Here is a 20,987-nt window from a genome sequence, read left to right as displayed (position 1 = left end):
ACCAGGCTCCCCCATTACCTTCCATCCTTAGCGAGGACAAGACAGAAAAAGTTTCAAAGTTTCCAATTCCACCAGTGTGTATAGAATTCTTCCATCTTTATTACTTCTCCAAGAAGAAAAGTCCCAGTCAATACATTGTGACTGCTCCTGGGGATCTTATTCATGGTCATACTACTACTACACCTGGAGCTCCATATAAAAAAGGTAGTGATCACTTGTAGCGTAGTGTGACATATATAACAATACCTGCACAGTGTTTCCAGTCTTGACTTCCTTGCATTCTATGTCTATGTCTGCCTATCATTTACAGGTCATGGGGTCAATGAAGTCAGTGGTGTGTAGCAAACAGTATCGTTTATGTCCACTCCATAAAATCTCCCGCCCTTAAGAAACTTTATAAGTCTGCCACCTGAGCAATAAAATCATTTGGCCTCATGGCAGAAACGGCCCATGACTCTACCACCACCTCGTGGTTTTAATTGAGCAGCCTGGGTCGTGAGGCCAACCTGTCTACATCTAGAACTAAATCCAATGGTTCAAACCAGTAATAACAGATTAATTTAAAAATAGTTTTTTTTTTTTTTAACAATCTGTTGGCATAAAAACTTTACTGAAATACAATGTAGGCTAAGAAATAGACTGCACTCTTGTGTGTAATGCTATCGTAAGCCATCTCCTAAAAGGGAAGGACCCCGCAAACCAATCCCTTCCCCTCTGAGCCAGAAGACTACGGCAAGTTTCCCAGATCCACGTCCTCCCTCTGCTGAAACGGCCCCCCGCTTCCACCAGAGCCGCCTCCCCAGTGTTCACCATAGAGCATAAAAGTAGCCGGCATCTCCGTTAACAGAGACCTGGGGCTGCAGTGATGTGAAGAACTTGATGGGGACACATACAATACCTGGACCTCCGGAGGGCCCCCCAGAAGGGCACCGCACCCTGACAACTCCCTGTGCCCAAAAAATGTTGACTATGAACACATAATGATAAAAATAATAATAAATGAGGTGTGCGCTGTGCAAGGCGGTCTGGACATCTGGTTGGATTTAAAGAATTCCCCATAGTAATCAGCTGCAAGAAAGACAAAAAACTAGAGGTGAGGGCTGAATTAGGGTGAAAGTGAAGGGCGTGCAAGTGCCATCTCTCCGTGAGCTCCCAACCCCATGGAGCACTTCTGCGCCTCTGCTCTCTCCCCACCCGCACCTAATGGCCAGATGCAGAGGGTCGAGTCAGCATGCTCGGTTAGTGCACTGTTTGGAGCATGGTAGTACTAGCTTATGGCAAATGCAATAAGGGCCGGTCCCGTGCTCCTCCTGACCCAGCGACTCCTTTCCCCTACCGTAAGGAAAAGGAGTCACTGGGCAAGGAGAAAGACGGGATCGTCCGGCTCATACTGGCCCCCGGATGATGCGCGGCTGCCTGGGGTGTCCCGTCCTATCCCCGGCAGCAGGTGCATCAGAGAACTTTCTGTGCACCTGTGGCCGTGACTTCTGATACAGGGAGTGCACGTTAGAGATGCTCCCTGTGCCGGAAGTCCCAGCCCCTGCGCACAGGGAGCTCTCTGATGCGTGCACTGCCCGGGGATAGGATGGGACATCCCAGGCAGCCGCACATAATCCAGAGGCCAGACGGAGCCTGAAGGAGGAGAGAGGCTCGATGGGGGAGCGGGTTGTTAGGTGAGTTGTTTGTTTGTTTTTTTAATCTGCTTTGCACAGAGGGAGAGCGGGCCATCCATAAGGGGGGGCAACATAGTGGGAGAGGGGGCCATCTATAAGGGGGGCAACATAGTGGGAGAGGGGGCCATCTATGAGAATGAGGGGCAACATAGGGGGAGAGGGGAGCCATCTATAAGGCAACAACATAGGGGGAGAGGGGGACATCTATAAGGGGGGCAACATAGTGGGAGAGGGGGCCATCTATAAGGGGGGGCAACATAGTGGGAGAGGGGGCCATCTATGAGAATGAGGGGCAACATAGGGGGAGAGGGGAGCCATCTATAAGGCGACAACATAGGGGGAGAGGGGGACATCTATAAGGGGACAACATAGGGGGAGAGGGGGACACCTATAAGGGGACAACATAAGGGGAGAGGGGGACATCTATAAAGGGGCAACATAGGGGGGGCATCTAAAAGGGGACAAAATGGGGGGGCATCTATAAGGGGACAACATAGGGGGCCTTCTATAAGGGGGAAAACACAGGGGAGCCATCTATAAGGGGGACAACATAGGGGGCCTTCTATAGGGGGGGCATGTATAAGGGGACAACATGGGGGGACAACATAGGTGGCCATCTATAAGGGGAACAACATAGGTGGCCATTTATAAGGGGGACAACACAGGGGGAGCCATCTATAAAGGGGACAACATAAGGGGGCAATCTATAGGGGGGCATGCATAAGGGGGACAACACAAGGGGGCCATCTATAAGGGGGGCTACACAGGGGGGCATGCATAGAGGGGGGGATCTACTATAGTGGACTGCACAGAGGGGCCATCTATAAGGAGGGGCTACAGAGAGGAGGGGCCAATACAGATGTGCAGTTTGCAGAGAGAGTTTGTTGGAGTATGCTCAGTTAGTGCACTGCTTGGAGCATGACTGGTTTGTGCACTGTTTGGGTATGCTCAGTTAGTGCACCGTTTGGGGCATGCTCAGTTAGTGCACTGTATGGAGCATGCTCAGTGCAATGTTAAACTAATGTATGGAAATGGTTAACTAAGCAGAAGGCAGACAGGAGGCTCCTCCTCCTTGGACAGAAGCCAAAAGCTTTTGCAAAATTCTTGTTTTGCAGAGGTCAGAGGTCAGTTGTTGTTATTGGATGTTTTCAGGGAGGGATCAGCCACTTCCTTTATATTTGGGATTATACAGGGGCCGATGCAGCTCTCAGTAATGGAGGCCGTCACCCACCACCGTGCTCTGCTGCTCTCTGCGGCCGTGCTGGGGGCCTCTGTCACCGTCACCTGGTTCCTTCTGTCTAAAAGGAAAAAGAAAAGGCAGCTGAGGAGGGTGGGGGAGGTGTCCCAGCTCTTCCTGTATCCTGTAAAGTCGTGTAAAGGAATCCCCCTTGAAGAGGCCGAGTGTAGAGAATATGGACTGAAAAATGGCCAACTCAGAGACAGGTACCGCACCCTGACCTCCAACCTGGAACTCATACAGTACTACAATACCTGACAGCCTGGCATGCTGGGAGTTGTAGTACTGCAGCAGTCTGAGCTCTACAGGTGGGGGGGGGGGTAATAGCCGACTGTGTCATGACGTATGCTGGGCTTAAAGGGGCTGTCCATGCATACACTCCTATGGGGAAATGCTGCTGCTGAACAACCAACATGCACCATTGTGTCTGGATTAGAAGAAGACCCAGGCATGAGATTTACCTCTGCAACTATCCTGCCCGGCGTGCAGCTGCGTCTCTCCCCGTCCGACGTCCAATCTTATATATGTTTCATATGTCCATATTAATGGGGTTATTCAAATATCTAGCTGCTTTCTCCCAGAAGCATCAGCACTCTTGGCCTCAGTTTGTGTAGTGAAGTGAAGCCAAATGGTAATACCACACTCCACCTAAGGACAAGAGTGGCGCTGTTTATAGAAGATTCAGATTCATGTCACACACATACTACAAACCACGTCCCATTGATTTCAATAGGAATTACCAAACATGTACATTGTAAAAGAAAGATCAACATGTCCATTCCTTGTGTGTCACATTATATTACACCCCCAGCACTTCCATTGAAATTAATGGGAGCACAAAAACAAATCTAATACACATGGAATACCGTGTGAATCCGGCCGGACAGAGGTCTAGCGGGAAGCCAAAGCAGTAAAAGATTTCATGAGATGAGACCTATTTAAATCAGCTGAGAGAGTGGAATTAATCTGCAATACCAAACACAACCACAATCAAATGTATGGCGCTGTGCCTGGAAATCCACAAATGGCGCTATATCTGGGAGATGACAGCTATGTTTTTCTAATGGTGGATAACCCCTTTAAAAACAGCAGAAACCCTTGAATACCTGCAGCATGCCAATAGGGGGTGCTGTTACAGCTAGGGATGTCACCTTAAACTGCGTGCTGGCATAAATTTGTGAGGTACCTTGTGCAAGTGTAAAGCGTTAGAGATAACTTTTGACATGTCATTCAGAATGGCTGAACAGGAGACCTCTGACCCCTATAAAAACTTAAAGGGGTCGTCCAGGATTACAAAAACACGGCCGCTTTCTTCCAGAAACAGAACCTCTCCTGTTCTCAGGTTGGATGTGGGTGTTTTGCATTTCAGATCCATTGAATTGAATGGAGGTGAAGTGTAATACCACACACAACCTGAGGACAGGGGTGGCGCTGTTTTTGCAAGAACGTAGCTGTGTTCTAATCCTCAATAACCCTTAATAGGACATTATGAAAGCAGTTGTGTAAAGCGCACACAATCCTTCCGTCACAGTGTAACGGGGATAATCCGTAGCTGTGATGGCCGCCTTTCATGTGACTGTATACAATCCCGACCATAAGGCCAGAGCTGAATAACATTATTGTTCTAGAGTAAATGTTATTTAACAAGTGAGACTTGGGGAGTGAATGAAACAATGTGACCTATACGTCCAAATATCAGCCGGACAACTCAGGGTGAGCTTTTGTTTTATGTTATCAGCCATTTTAGTAAATCCATAAACTTCCTGCAGTGTCAGTCAATGGGATTCCTGGTGGCAATGGTAAAAACTGTTTTGATAAAAAAAATATCCACACGTTTCCATGGTTACAGACTACAGACTAACTCTGCGTAGTCTGATCCTCCTCTCCCACTCCCTTGTAATTGCCTCTTCCTAATGGTCACATATATTTTGTATGTTAGTGATAAGTGGTGGACAAATTGGGGGGGGGGGTGTATGTTTTGCAGTCTGTTACCATAGAGACACATAGTTTTGTATAAGAGCTTTGGACCTCAAACGTCATGCTCTGTTATTTCAGATTAATTGAAATAATAAAATTGGGTACATAAATAGCCATGCTCTTTAAAGTGTAGCTGTCATTTTATTATTATTATTAATATTTTTTAGAAATCAATAGTACAAGCGATTTTAAGAAACTCTGTAATAGGTTTATTAGGTAAAAAAAAGCCTCTTTCTGTGTTCAAAAAGCTGTTTTCTCCCCTCCCCCCTTCTTATCTGCTTATTATCAGGCAAAGTCGTCTTCATTACAGAGAAGCAAAGTGAAGACAGTTTCTGCTGTGTCCATTGGAACCTATGGAGGGGGGAAGGGCCGAGGGGGATGAGTGAGTATAGAGAGCAGACAAGCAGCTGTACAGTTTGGAGACTGTCTGGGCACATTAAATGCTGGATTCACAGGTCAGAAAGGTCAGTGCTGGTCTGGGATCTTGGTGAGAGAAGATTGCAGGATGATGTGCTGTGCAGGGCTGCCTTGTCTCCTCTCGGTGCTCCCTCCCTCCCTCGGCCCTTCCCCCGCTCCATAGAACATAATGGACACAGAAATCTTGCTTCTTCTTAAGACTACAACTCCCATCATGCCTGAACAACCAAAGATATAGCTTTGGCTGCCCAGGTATGATGGGAAATGTAGTTTTGCAACAGCTGGAGTGTCAAGGTTAGCCATCACTGCCTTAGAACAGACCACTACCATAGAGCAGGGGCCATATGGTGGGATTCGGGTATCTGGGCAGTAGTCACCCAACCATCAGACCACCATACACCCATCTCTGGACGCCTCCTTACTTCCTATATAGTGAATAGAGCCTCAGGTCTCCAGATTCAGGACAGGATTATTTTTGCAGTCAGTCATGTGAAGGGTTAATCCCTGTACTGGGATCAAACCGAGTGACCCCGACCTGGTGTCACGCAACAAACACGAGTCTATACACTGCGATTATACAGCTCGGAGATAAAGCCGGGCAGCCTCAGGAACTATGTATAGGATAATCGACTCCCAGAAGGCCTTGGGCCTGGACGCTACATGTGCGGCTACTCTTATACATTATAAATTATAATAACTCTTTAAAGGGGTTCTCTGCTTTGGATAATATTTAATTTTTGTATAGTGTTCAGCATAAATATAGAGATCAGCATTATGTGGGGACCCCTGGCAGTAAGTGATTGGTTTCCCTGGAGCACCCCCACAGGTGAGATGAAGTATTACACAGCGTCCATTCATATCAATCAGCTGGCAGGACAGGGCGGGTCCTCCAGAGCAAGAGACGCTCCTTGTATCCACTCTGATCAAGAGATGAGGAACCCGGACAAGGGACCCCCACTTTATATCTCAGAATTCCCTTATACATATTTCTACACTAGACAACTGGAGCACTGAGGGACCTAAAGTGCTTTGTTGTGGACCAACATCTATCTAATATGTTAGGCGTCTCAAAGGGTTGGAAAAAACATAACAGCACCACCCCTGTCCTCAGTTTGGGTGAGGTATTGCAGCTCAGTTCCATTAACGGGAATGGAGCCAAGCTGTAATTCCACACACAGCCTGAGGACAGGAGTGGCGCTGTTTTTGAAAGCAGCTATCTGTGTTTCCCTAATCCTTTCTAACATAGCAACCAACTGTAATAATTTTCTTTTACTGTGTATGGCTGATAATTCTATATTGCTATATGGACCTAAAGAAGGGAAAAGAACTTTTTTTTTTTTCCAAGCACTGGTTGGGATAGGAGATAACTCTGATCCCAGATATTTACCTAGATTCCTGTGAGAGTAACATTGCACATATATATAATTTTCCCTCCAGGCACTGGCTCGTTGTAAAGGAGGACAAAGTTTGTGTTACAGCGCGACAGGAGCCACGAATGGTGCTGATAACAGGGACCTGTGACAACGACTACTTAACCCTCGACGCTCCAGAAATGAAAGATCTCAAGATCCCGCTGCAGCTTCCTAAAACGAACGCAGTTTTTACATGCAAGTACGTGATAAATACCGTTCTAGGGCGAAGTCTCACCCACCATCTTCTTCTCTGGTGCCGAGGGGCTATGGGCAATGTGAAGGGTTGTCCAGAAATAGAAACTGTAGGGGAGATTTATCAAACATGGTGTAAAGTGAGACTGGCTCAGTCGCCCCTAGCAACCAATCAGATTCCACCTTTCATTCCTCACAGACTCTTTGGAAAATGAAAGGTGGAATCTGATTGGTTGCCGGGGGCAACTGAGCCAGTTTCACTTTACACTTTTCACTTTACTGTTTGATAACTCTCCCCCACTAAGCTCAAATCCAAGAGGCACTCTGGGTATATTTTTCCCATATAATTCACACTCCCCCCCCACTATTCCTACAGCACCATCTGTTTCATCCCAGCACAGCTGCAGCCATACATTTCATTACTGCAGCTGCGTCATGTGATCACTGCTCAAACCCTCAGAAAATTCCATGTGTTTATGTGTCGCAGAAAGGGGTATGTTCATGGCCCCTGCACAAGGATGACACACAAACTCGTGAAGCGCTCTATATTTTTGTCACGGGTGCCGTACAGTGACCTCAGATTTCGGTCATATGATGTGGGCGTGTACAAACATTTTGGGAGAGAGTAGTGGATATCTTAACAAGAGTGCTCGTAGTGGGGGTGGGGGGGTCTAGACCCCAAGGTTTGTTAGGTATATTAGGGGAGGATAAGTGATCCCATTACGGTCCCATACGGTAACACTGTGTTACTATATGAATATGTGACGTATAAGAATAGAAGCTTTGAGGGTAAATTTAAAAAGGTGTGGGGCTGGTGGTCGTCTTCCCAGCTGACTGACTATACCCCCAATCAGTACAAATCTCTGTGAACTATCCCTTTAAAACAGGTGCAAAAAAGGTATAGAAAAAAAATGCTTCTTAAAATAAAAAATAAACGAATCTATATAATAAAAATCAAAGTCTGTCTGTCTGTCCGTCTGTCCCAAATAGACTTCCAAACGCCTGAACCGTTTGACCCCAAATTTGGCCCACAGATACATTGGGTGCCCGGAAAGGTTTTAGCGAAGGTCCCGTCCCCGCCAGATGTACAGGAGGGGAGGGGGAGGGGAAAGAGAGGCGCCCCATAGAGATGAATGGGAAAATCTCCTCACTGCAAACACAGGTGATATAATTAGCTGCAGCAGACACGGCAGTTGGAGCCTTAGCAACCAATAGGATTACTGCTTTCATTTTCACAGGGAGCAATGGTTGCTAGGGAAGCTGCCTCACCACATCCACAGTAATAACTGGTAGACTCCTACTCCATCTATACAGTACAGGTATACAGGGCCCCCTACTCCATCCATACAGTACATATATATACAGGGCCCCCTACTCCATCTATACAGTACATGTATATACAGGACCCCCTACTCCATCTATACAGTACATGTATATACAGGACCCCCTACTCCATCTATACTGTACATTTATACAGGGCCCCCTACTCCATCTATACAGTACATGTATATACAGGACCCCTACTCCATCTATACAGGACATGTATATACAGGACCCCCTACTCCATCTATACAGGACATGTATATACAGGACCCCCTACTCCATCTATACAGTACATGTATATACAGGGCCCCCTACTCCATCTATACAGTACATGTATATACAGGACCCCTACTCCATCTATACAGTACATGTATACAGGGCCCCCTACTCCATCTATACTGTACATGTATACAGGACCGCCTACTCTATCTATACAGTACATGTATACAGGACCCCCTACTCCATCTATACAGTACATGTATACAGGACCCCCTACTCCAACTACACAGTACATGTATATACAGGACCCCCTACTCCATCTATACAGTACATGTATATACAGGACCCTCTACTCCATCTATACAGTACATGTATATACAGGACCCCCTACTCCATCTATACAGTACATGTATATACAGGACCCCCTACTCCATCTATACAGTACATGTATATACAGGGCCCCCTACTCCATCTATACAGTACATGTATACAGGACCCCCTACTCCATCTATACAGTACATGTATATACAGGGCACTACAGGTATACCAAACTGTGACTGGGTAACACTGCCACACCAGACCTGACCAATACCGCCATACTGTGCTGGATAACACCGCCATACCAGACCTGACCAATACCGCCATACTGTGACTGGATAACACTGTCATAACACGCCTGACCAATACCGCCACACTGTGACTGAATAACACTGCCATACCAGACCTGACCAATACCGCCATACTGTGACTGGATAACACCGCTATAACAGACCAATACCGCCATACCCCCCTCAAAAAGACCAGATTTTCTGGCAAGTCTGAACGGGAGGGTACTGCCTCTCTGCAAGGTGCTACCCTACACACCAGACCATGGGTGCCTAATGGTAAATACGACCCTGCAGGTATACAGGACACTGACACTTTATACCCGGGCAGCACCGGGTACATTTTCTAGTAAATAAATAAAATCGGACTGCCTTCAGCCACCACTAGGGGGAGATTTCTGCACTCTCAATGTCCACTGGATTAAGCGGTAAATCCAATGAAAATGTTTTCTTTCAAACCACCTGGTGTCAGAAAGTTATATAGGTTTGTCATTTAGTTCTATTTAAAAATCTCCACTCTTTCCATACTTATCAGCTGCTGTATGTCCTGCAGGAAGTGGTGTATTTTCTCCAGTCTGACACAGTGCTCTCTGCTGCCACCTCTGTCCATGTCAGGAACTGTCCAGAGCAGGAGAAGTTTTCTATAGGGATTTGCTGCTGCTCTGGACAGTTCCTGACATGGACAGAGGTGGCAGCAGAGAGCACTGTGTAAGTCTGGAGAGAATACACCACTTCCTGCAGGACATACAGCAGCTGATAAGTACTGGAAGACTGGAGATTTTTTAATAGAAGTAAATGATAAAACTATATAATTTTCTGAAATCAGTTGATATAAAAGAAAAAGATTTTCGCTGGAGTACCTCTTTAAGCACATGACTCCATTGTTTTTTCTTCCAGAGTTTTTGGCAATGAGGTTGAGGGCAGAGACTGCGGAGATGAAGCCTCAGACTGGATGAGCCGCTTCTTAAAGAGCTCTCAGACTTATCGGATTGTTTACTTTGAAGGCAAAATGAAGCCCAGGAATCCGAAGCAGGAGTATCCGACGTATAGCGAGGACGATCAGGTGAGTAAGTAGCAGGGTGGAGGTTAAAGGGATTGTCCTGTTTAGAAAAAAAAAAACCCAGTCCTAGATCCTATTAGTGAGTCCTGAGTAATAGAGAAGCATCTGTTCCGGATCCGCATCTCTTGGACAGAATATTCTACTAGATTGGGAACATTTCCATTGATTACTGAAATTACTAGGTTGATTCTTTGTAAATTTATGTTAGCGCTGTCATTCCCAACCTGTCCTGTAGGTGGCATACCCCGACCTCGCGCCTCTTCTTCTGCTCTCTGAAGCCTCAGTGAAAAATCTAAACACCAGACTGGAAAAGAAAGTCTCTGTTAGAAACTTCCGTCCGAATATTGTGATCTCGGGATGTGACGCGTTTGCTGAGGTGAGACTCTACTATCTATCTCCTATCTATCTATCTATCTATCTATCTATCTCCTATCTATCTATCTATCTCCTATCTATCTATCTATCTCCTATCTATCTCCTATCTATCTATCTATCTATCTATCTATCTATCTATCTACCTATCTATCTATCTATCTATCTATCTATCTATCTATCTATCTATCTATCTATCTATCTATCATCTATCTATCTATCTATCTATCTATCTCCTATCTATCTATCTATCTCCTATCTATCTATCTATCTATCTATCTATCTATCTATCTCCTATCTATCTATCATCTATCTATTATCTATCTATCTATCTATCTATCTAGTCTGTATGACCACCACTCTATGTCTGGCGCTGCGTCTCGCATTAGGTCTGCTACCCCTTTAATCAGCTGACCGTAGAGGATGCTGGGAGTCGGAGTGCTACCGATTGGATATTTGTTACCTATCCTACAGAGAGTCATCATATAAAGCTACTAAAATCCCCTATAAACTAAAGTAAGCCTCATCTCACAATTCAGTAAGGGGTTCTGGGAAACAGTGCACGGTCAAATAGTGACATCTAGTGGTAGAAGTCTGGAACAATATTCATTTGTGCATGTCAGAAAGTCTCTCTAAATCAGTGATTTTCAACCTTTTTTGAGCCGCGGCACACTTTTTATACTTAAAAAATCCCGGGGCACACCACCAACGAAAATGGCACTAAAACAGTTCATATTATACATAGAGTTAATAATATAGATTCTAAATGTATTTATACTCAGTGCGAAACCTGGGCCTGTTTTCTTCTCCCCCCCTACTTCTCTCCTGTGCTTCTCTCCACCATACTTCTCCCCCCGCTTCTCTCCTGTGCTTCTCTCCCCCGTGCTTCTCTCCTGTGCTTCTCTCCACCATACTTCTCTCCCCCGTGCTTCTCTCCTGTGCTTCTCTCCCCCGTGCTTCTCTCCTGTGCTTCTCTCCACCATAATTCTCTCCCCCGTGCTTCTCTCCTGTGCTTCTCTCCACCATACTTCTCTCCCCCGTGCTTCTCTCCTGTGCTTCTCTCCACCATAATTCTCTCCCCCCTGCTTCTCTCCTGTGCTTCTCTCCCCCGTGCTTCTCTCCTGTGCTTCTCTCCACCATACTTCTCTTCCCTGTGCTTCTCTCCTGTGCTTCTCTCCCCCATGCTTCTCTCCACCAAACTTCTCTCTCCCCTGTTTCTCCCCCATCCCCAGGTTTCTCTCCCCCTGCTTCTCCCCCATCCCCAGGTTTATCATCCCCCTGCTTCTCCCCCATACCCAGGTTTCTCTCCCCTCTGCTTCTCCCCATCCCCAGGTTTCTCTCCCCCTGCTTCTCCCCATCCCCAGGTTTCTCTCCCCCTGCTTCTCCCCCATCCCCAGGTTTATCATCCCCCTGCTTCTCCCCCATACCCAGGTTTCTCTCCCCTCTGCTTCTCCCCATCCCCAGGTTTCTCTCCCCCTGCTTCTCCCCATCCCCAGGTTTCTCTCCCCTCTGCTTCTCCCCATCCCCAGGTTTCTCTCCCCCTGCTTCTCCCCATCCCCAGGTTTCTCATCCCCCTGCTTCTCCCCCATCCCCAGGTTTCTCTCCCCCTGCTTCTCTCCCATCCCCAGGTTTCTCATCCCCCTGCTTCTCCCCCATCCCCAGGTTTCTCTCCCCCTGCTTCTCCCCATCACCAGGTTTCTCTCCCCCTGCTTCTCCCCATCCCCAGGTTTCTCATCCCCCTGCTTCTCCCCCATCCCCAGGTTTCTCTCCCCCTGCTTCTCCCCCATCCCCAGGTTTCTCTCCCCCTGCTTCTCCCCATCCCCAGGTTTCTCATCCCCCTGCTTCTCCCCCATCCCCAGGTTTCTCATCCCCCTGCTTCTCCCCATCCCCAGGTTTCTCATCCCCCTGCTTCTCCCCCATCCCCAGGTTTCTCTCCCCTCTGCTTCTCTCCCGTTTCATCCCCATCCCTGCTCACCTTCCCTGAGATGCTCGCCGCGGGTGCCGTCCCCCTCACCTACTACCGGACGCGCTCCTCCAATCAGGGGAGACCGGGAGCGTGGTGCGCTGCGGCGGGCCGTGATGCACGCATCCAATCAACATGTGCGCTACGGCTTGCCGCAGCGCACCACGCTCCCAGTCTCCCCTGATTGGAGGAGCGCGTCCGGTAGTAGGTGAGGGGGACGGCACCCGCGGCGAGCATCTCAGGGAAGGTGAGCAGGGATGGGGATGAGAGGGGAGAGAAACCTGGGGATGTTCGGGCCAGTAGGTGAGGGGGACGGCGCCCGCGGCACACCCGACCATGTGTCACGGCACACTAGTGTGCCGCGGCACACTGGTTGAAAAACACTGCTCTAAATGATGGTCCAACTATTCCGCCCTTATATTATCTGGTCTTTTCACTTACATTTATGCAACTGCTGTGAAATTTGCTGATATTGTGAAAATTGCTGCAAAAATGCAGGGGAAGTGTGTGTGTAAATACACTACCATTCAAAAGTTTGGGGTCACATTGAAATGTCCTTATTTTTGAAGGAAAAGCACTGTACTTTTCAATGAAGATAACTTTAAACTAGTCCTAACTAATATTACACTATATATATATACACACACTACCGTTCAAAACAATTTAGTGTTTTCCATGAAAAGTCCCACTTCTTCACCACCATGCTTTGTGAAATGAATAGAAAATAGAGACAAGACATTGACAAGGTTAGAAATAGTGATTTGTATGTGAAATAACATTGTTCTTCCATCACACTTTGCTTCCGTCCCAGAATCCTCCTTTTGCAGCAATTCCAGCATTGCACACCTTTGGCATTGTAGCTATTAATCTGTTGGGGTAAGCTGGAGAAATTGCCCCCCACGCTTCTAGAAGCAGCTCCCACAAGTTGGATTGGTTGGATGGGCCCTTCTGGCGTACCATACGGTCCAGCTGCTCCCACAATGGGGTGGTGATCTGGTGACTGCGCTGGCCCCTCCATTCCCTATGATAGAATACCAGCTGCTGCTTCTGCTGGAAATAGTTCTTGCACAATTTGGAGGTGTTTAGGGTCATTGTCCTGTTGTAGGATGAAATTGGCTCCAACCAAGCGCTGCCCACTGGGTATGGCAGGGCCGCCGATAGGGCAGTACAAGTGGTACTGCCGTATGGGGCCCGGACCCTAAGAGACACAGGGGGGGGCCCGTCGGGCCCGCCGGCCGCCGCCCCCCACCGCTACGCTAGGGGGGCCCGCACGGCCCCCCTTGCCACCTGTTTCTGAGCATCCTGAGAAGCTGCGGCCGCGCAGCTTCTCCGGATGCATTGATCGCTTTGATGTTCCGCCCGCACAGCGGGCGGAACATTAAAGCGATCAGAATACAGGAGAAGGACCTGTCAGCGTCCTCCTCCTGTATTCTCTCCCATAGGCTGCCGGCACTTCATACCAGCAGCCTATGGGAGGCCGGGACGTGACCTCTCCGGCAGGCGTGATCATGTGACGTCATCACGCCTGCCGGAAGTCCCGTCCCCGCGGCTCGCAAGATGGAGCCAGAAGAGGAGAAGGAGAGCTGCTGCCTGCACAGCGCGGATTAGGTGAGTAGGATGTTTGTTTTTTTAGGGGCACCTCTGGGGGCATTATTAGTGTATGGGGGCACCTCTGGGGGCAGTATTAGTATATGGGGGCACCTCTGGGGGCATTATTAGTATATGGGGGCACCTCTGGGGGCAGTATTAGTATATGGGGGCACCTCGGGGGGCATTATTAGTATATGGGGGCACCTCTGGGGGCAGTATTAGTATATGGGGGCACCTCGGGGGGCATTATTAGTGTATGGGGGCACCTCTGGGGGCATTATTAGTATATGGGGGCACCTCTGGGGGCATTATTAGTATATGGGGGCACCTCTGGGGGCATTATTAGTGTATGGGGGCACCTCTGGGGGCATTATTAGTGTATGGGGGCACCTCTGGGGGCAGTATTAGTATATGGGGGGCACCTCTGGGGGCATTATTAGTATATGGGGGCACCTCTGGGGGCATTATTAGTATATGGGGACACCTCTGGGGGCATTATTAGTATATGGGGGCACCTCTGGGGGCATTATTAGTTCATGGGGGCATCTCTGGGGGCATTATTAGTGCATGGGGGCCACCTCTAGGGGCATTATTAGCTCATGGGGGCACCTCTAGGGGCATTATTAGTTCATGGGGGCCACCTCTAGGGGCATTATTAGCTCATGGGGGCACAGCTGGGAATCCTACATACAGGGGGCACCCCACACAGCGCAGTTACTATGGGAGCCTACAGGGGGGAGAAAGGAAAGGAAGTTGCTAGAAATGTGCGGAGCCTAAATTGTTTGTCTCGCAGGTTCTAAGGGGATGAAACGTATCTGGAAGGACTCATCATGGAGGTCTGGGCCGGATGGAGAGGAAAAGGGAAAGTGACGCCTCAGATCAAAGAAGACGTCACCTGTGAGTCCCTGTATGACACTTTTCTTATTTTGTAGAACATCATTTAGTAGGGGCGCCCCGAGGTGACAGCTACTACATTATCTGTACTCAGAGATATCACTGTGTTATCTGTTGTGTTACATAGGACTGCAGGTGACTACTACATTATCTGTACTCAGAGATATCACTGTTTTATCTGTGGTGTTACATAGGACTGCAGGTGACATCTACTACATGATCTGTACTCAGAGATACCACTGTGTTATGTGGTGTTACATAGGACTGCAGGTGATATCAGGTGATTTCTCCAGGTTGCAGAAGTTCAAACTTCATCGTGCCCTGGTGTGCTGGTGTCTGTATGTCTGTATACATGTGTGCTGGTGTCTGTATACATGTGTGCTGGAGTCTGTGTGTGAGATCAGTTCTAGAGAACTGGCTCATATTCCCCATTTTCCCCAGTGGCTTAAAATGTAACCTCTGTTATACAGTTATAGAATTGTAGAACCTAAAGGTGAACAAGGTGCAATTCAAATAGACACTTGCTTGTATAGCTGCCTCTTGTGCTCTGTATGCAGTGCATTATATTCACCCTTGCAACGTACAATTTATAGCGTGTCTACAAGCCCAGCGGGGCTCATTATGATGGAGACTAAAACTTATACAAGAGTGGGGTAGGGGTTCCCCTGTATTCAGAATGCTGTTGAGTGCTAGGCAATGCCCCGTTTGGGATTACTGAATTTCGAGGGTCTATGCAGAGCAGGATAAAGACACCTCTGCTGCACAAACAGGATCTCCTAGAAAGCGTTCTCACCGCCATGTATTCGCTATCACTGGCTTGGGTGAGCTAAACTAGTCTGCCTGGGGGGGGGGTGTGATTTGTATATGCTCACTAACATGGAACAGCCTCATTATATTAGCCTTATCAACATATTCTATGTTAGTGAGCATACCGGGGGGGGGGGGGGGGGGGGGGGGATATTGGTGAACATATACAAATCACACAGCCCCCCCAGACCCTCGAAATTCAATAACCCCAAACGGGGCATTGCCTGGTACTCAACAGCATTCTGAATACAGGGGAACCCCTACCCCACTCTTGTATAAGTTTTAGTCTCCATCATAATGAGCCCCGCTGGGCTTGTAGACACGCTATAAATTGTACGTTGCAGGGGTGAATATAATGCATTGCATACAGAGCACAAGAGACAGCTATACAAGTAAGTGTCTATTTGAATTGCACCTTGTTCACATTTAATTTCTACAATTTTATATCTGTATAACAGAGGTTACATTTTAAGCCACTGGGGAAAATGGGATATATGAGCCAGTTCTCTAGAATTGATCTGAACCAAATTATACCTCCCAGCAAGGCGTGGGGCCAACACACTATTTTTTTTTTTTTATTAATGTGGGGGGCCCAGACACTTTGGTTGTATGGGGCCCCGAAATTCCTGATGGCGGCCCTGGGGTATGGCATGGCGGTGCAGAGTGATGGCCTTCCTTATTCACAATCCCTTTTACCCTGTACAAATCTCCCACCTTACCAGCACCAACCCCAGACCATCACATGACCTCCACCATGTATAACAGATGGCGTCAGGCATTCTTCCAGCATCTTCTCATTTCTTCTGCGTCTCACAAACCTTCTTTGTGATCCAAACACCTCAAACTTGGATTCATCCGTCCACAACACTTTTTTCCAGTCTTCCTCTGTCCAATGTCTGTGTTCTTTTCCCATCTTAATCTTTTTCTTTTATTGGCCAGTCTCAGATATGGCTTTTTCTTTGCCACTCTGCCCTAAAGCCCAAAATCCGGCAGCCGCCTCTTCACTGTAGATGTTGACCCTGGTGTTTTGCGGGTACTATGTAATGAAGATGCCAGTTGGGGACCTGTGAGGCTTCTGTTTCTCATACTAGAGACTCTAATGTGCTTATCTGCTTGCTTAGTTGTGCAACGCGGCCTCCCACTTCTTTTTCTACTCTGGTTAGAGCCTGTTTGTGCTGTCCTCTGAAGGGAGTAGTACACACCGTTGTAGGAAATCTTCAATTTCTTAGCAATTTCTCGCATGGAATAGACTTAATTTCTAAGAACAAGAATAGACTGTCGAGTTTCAGATGAAAGTTCTCTTTTTCTGGCCATTTTGAGCGTTTAATTGACCCCACAAATGTGATGCTCCAGAAACACAATCTGCTCAAAGGAAGGTCAGTTTTGTAGCTTCTGTAACGAGTTAGACTGTTTTCAGATGTGTGAACATGATTGCACAAGGGTTTTCTAATCATCAATTATCCTTCTGAGCCAATGAGCAAACACATGGTACCATTAGAACACTGGAGTGATAGTTGCTGGAAATGGGCCTCTATACACCTATGTAGATATTGCACAAAAAAACAGACATTTGCAGCTAGAATAGTCATTTACCACATTAGCAATGTATAGAGGGGATTTGTTTAAAGTTAGGACTAGTTTAAAGTTATCATCATTGAAAAGTACAGTGCTTTTTCTTCAAAAATAAGGACATTTCAATGTGACCCCAAACTTTTGAACGGTAGTGTATATATACAGTATGTGTGTATATATATATATATATATATATATATATATATATATATATTATCCTAATCCTATAAGGAGAGCAGCAGTATACACCTAGGGCTGGGTGCGGAGGGGAGGAATCTGATAGTTGATGTAGGTCACAGGAAGCACAATTCGGGGCAGCCCACCATGCATGTGCCCGGTCTTCCAGATTACCAATCCGAGCCTGGGCACATATATTCATGATGGAATCTATATTCATGGAGTTGCTGTTGGATAAGACCCCCACCCCTGCAACCTCCACTGCTTACTTACATCTATACATCCCTCTTTCTGGTTGCTCACGATTTTGCCATCATCGGCTTCTCTCATTGTTCTTCCCTGTTCATCCGCAGGACACCTGGAAGGAAATACAGATTGGCCGCCAGGTTATTCTGAAACGCGTCATGCCGTGTCCCAGGTCAGAGACCCCCCCCCCCTCCGCCATGAGGAAAGTCAATGCTGGGATGAATGGACTGACTGACGCCTGCAGTGTTTTCCTTACAGATGTATCCTGACCACCGTGGATCCTGATACTGGAATTATTAATATGAAGGAGCCGCTGCAGACGCTGCGCAGGTCGGTGACTGGGTGCAATGGGAGACACAGGGACAAGAATGGGCAATTACATTCTGTGGTGTACGCTAGTGATGGGTGACCGGTCACTTGCCAGATGGTAGTATGGGACACCAATACTGTAGTGGTTGGTCGGAGTAAAGCTCAGCCAGATGGTCGGTTGTACAATAATCACTGAGTCCATAAAAAAATCTTCTTTACTTCAGGAATACTTAGTACAGCAGCAGATACAAGACTTCTGACTTGACTGGACACAATCTGTGTTAAGAGCTTTTAGAGCAGAAGAGCTGAGCTGATTTGGTTGCGTGCTGAGGAGTAGAGAGAGTTTAGAGCAGTAGAGAGGAGTTTGTGCCAACCCAGGGTAGAAGTGTGCTCTGCCAGAACTTTAGAAGAAGAAGAAGGTGAAGTAGAATACTTAACACTTGAGAATAGAAGACTACTTGTGCCATGTTTCGACCTTTGTTGTCGCTGTACCACCTGTTTCCCTACAGTTTCAGGTGACCCGTCCTCTTAGGGTGACACAAGCCCCAGACCTTGTTACATAAGTTGAGCAAGGTTGCCAAGTTTACCTGGTTACACCTGTATTGCGAGATAGAGTACGTAGGATTGTAGCAACTTTGCTCTTTCCGGATCAGTTCCTCTTGTTTCGGGATACTGTCCTGCTCTGTTAGATCTCTGACTTGTCCTGTCCTGAGTAGATTATCTTAGGTAGAAGTGCTTCGAAGAAAGTCTCCCATGTGTGTCCCTCCACTACCACACTCCAGACTAGACTACACTAGACTGACTAAGTGTGGGTGTGCACTTCCTCTCCCCATGTGACAACTTCCTACAGGATGTGTAATACTTCCTGTGAGTGGTGGAGAAGAAAGTGCAGAGAAAAGAAAAGGATAGAGATAGGTGGAGAAGAGAAAGAGCTCTTATTGGTCCACAGATTACCAACAAACAATAACCCCTTGTTCACTACAGCTGTGCAATATACAAGTACAATACATAAATGCTAGCGACATCTAGTGGAAAAACTTAGGTACAGCTTCATTACCACTTTCACTTAGAGTACAGGCTTTTGTGAGGGGTGTATAAACCAGTACACACTTTTAACTCTCTTCCCTGCATTACTGGGCAAAATGGTGACCGGATACAATGACTGACTGGCTGCAGTGGGCACTTGTCTGTGTTCGGCTGGCACACTGGTGGGCTGGAGGGGACTTATCTATCATAAAGGATGTTGGTGGTCTGGGGATCTGGAGTGGTCTTGTGCACCAGGGAGGAGTTGGTGGTGTGGAGGCCTGAAGGTGCTCACAATGGCCTATAACAGACCTGGGCAATGTACTGCCCACGGGCCACATCGATCCCGCTGACGTACTCTGTCCGACCTGCGTCCCCCTTTTAGCATCACTACAAGCCGTGGCCGCTGTAATGTTCAGCCCGCTCACTACATTAAACTAACTTTAAAGTGACACTTTAGTTACATCGGACGTCTATACTGTCCAGTACGAGCTGTCCTTGTGGGCCATCTCCCCATCATACACTCTTCTCGTTCCCTCTTACAGCTATCGTCTATGTGACACGGCCGACCAAGAAGTCTACAAATCGTCTCCGTTATTTGGTCAGTTCTTAAAGGTGCTGAAGACGGGGACGCTAAGAGTCGGGGATCCGGTATACCACATCACGTACTGAATGTCCCGTCCATCATCTCAACCAATCAGGAGGCTCCGATCACGAGATTCATTAAATTCCACGTGTCCTAAATCAACCGATCAAAGGCCGTCATTATTCTTACCGTCACAAACCATAGAAAACAAGTGAAGGTTCTGCAGATTTCTGATAAATGCAATGAATGGTAAATTCTGGCAAAATTATTCCTGGGATGGCTGGGATCTGTAGTCGTCTATTGGTCATGGTTGATGTAACTTTGCTCCCAATAGCTCGAGACTTTCCACAAAGTCTTCCCGCACTTCATAGGCTGTCACAGTGACAACGGGCTTCATTGTAGATGTTGGTGGTTGTAGTTCCCCTCCTGGGCACATCCTTCATGTTTCTGAGGTTCCGTAGCTTGGCAGCCACTAGGTCCTAGGCCTTGCCGGAAACCCTGTAAGGTCCTATGGGCACTTGCCCGGGTTCTGGACCAAGCTGCCATGCAATGCATCCAGAATTCTGGAGAGTTTCCACATGCGACTCCGGAGCTGTCCAGATTCCCCCATTGGGTTCTATAGGGCATCCATGCTAGAATTCTGGGCAAATATAGGACAGGTCCTATAATTTCTAGGCCTATTTTCTGGCACGGACACTATTCAGGAAAAATCCTTACAGTATCCAGTCATAAAGGGCCCAACCAAAGGGGGTGATTTATGATGCTGTCCTTTGTTGCCCATATCAACCAATCACAGCTCAGCTTTCATTTTACCACAGCTTATAAATATTTGAAAGCTGAGCTGTGATTGGTTGCTATGGGTGATACCAATTTCCAAATACCGTCATATAAACAATGGTGGACATAAAAGTGTGGGCTCCGGGAGTTTGAAAAAAAAAAATTATTTTGCCAATTGGTGGAGGAGAGTATGGAAATATGTCAAAAAGGTGGAGATTTTTCCCACATGCTTGACAAGGGGGTGGGGCTTAGAAGCAAATTGGTATGTTTTCTGGAAAATGGGTGTGGTTAATATATACAGTACCTGAGGAGCATGACTTGGAGCGTACATTTTTGGCTTCAAATTAAGGCAGTTTTAAAGTGGTCTGTAACTTAGACTAGACAGTTTTATACATGCAAACAGCTAATAAACATCCACTCTTAGGCTGGGTTCACACTATGTATATTTCAGGCTGTATTTGGTCCTCATGTCAGGTCCTCATAGCAACCAAAACCAGGAGTGGATTGAAAACCCAGAAAGGATCTGTTCACACAATGTTGAAATTGAGTGGATGGC

At 47.2% G+C, this 20,987-nt stretch overlaps 1 protein-coding gene across 1 annotated transcript; it reads left to right on the top strand.

Annotated features, from left to right (window-relative positions):
- The first annotated feature begins 2,864 nt into the window (after positions 1 to 2,864).
- LOC138774280 (mitochondrial amidoxime-reducing component 1-like) lies at positions 2,865 to 19,816 on the top strand. The gene is made up of 7 exons (XM_069955009.1): positions 2,865 to 3,116; positions 6,742 to 6,915; positions 9,953 to 10,118; positions 10,351 to 10,491; positions 17,844 to 17,908; positions 17,995 to 18,066; positions 19,614 to 19,816. Exons 1-7 carry the CDS (start codon positions 2,872 to 2,874, stop codon positions 19,738 to 19,740), a joined length of 990 nt encoding a protein of 329 aa, XP_069811110.1. The 5' UTR covers positions 2,865 to 2,871; the 3' UTR covers positions 19,741 to 19,816.
- Positions 19,817 to 20,987: the final 1,171 nt, after the last annotated feature.

Source organism: Dendropsophus ebraccatus, chromosome 15 (genome assembly GCF_027789765.1).
Source record: "Dendropsophus ebraccatus isolate aDenEbr1 chromosome 15, aDenEbr1.pat, whole genome shotgun sequence".
NCBI lineage: Eukaryota > Metazoa > Chordata > Amphibia > Anura > Hylidae > Dendropsophus > Dendropsophus ebraccatus.
This window is presented reverse-complemented; position numbering and strand designations above follow the sequence as displayed.

Coding starts and splice junctions, on each gene's coding strand:
- LOC138774280 (XM_069955009.1), top strand. CDS start 2,872: ATGCAGCTCTCAGTAATGGAGGCCGTCACCCACCACCGTGCTCTGCTG. Junction 10,119..10,350: donor CGTATAGCGAGGACGATCAG/GTGAGTAAGTAG, acceptor CCTGTCCTGTAG/GTGGCATACCCCGACCTCGC. Junction 10,492..17,843: donor GATGTGACGCGTTTGCTGAG/GTGAGACTCTAC, acceptor GTTCATCCGCAG/GACACCTGGAAGGAAATACA.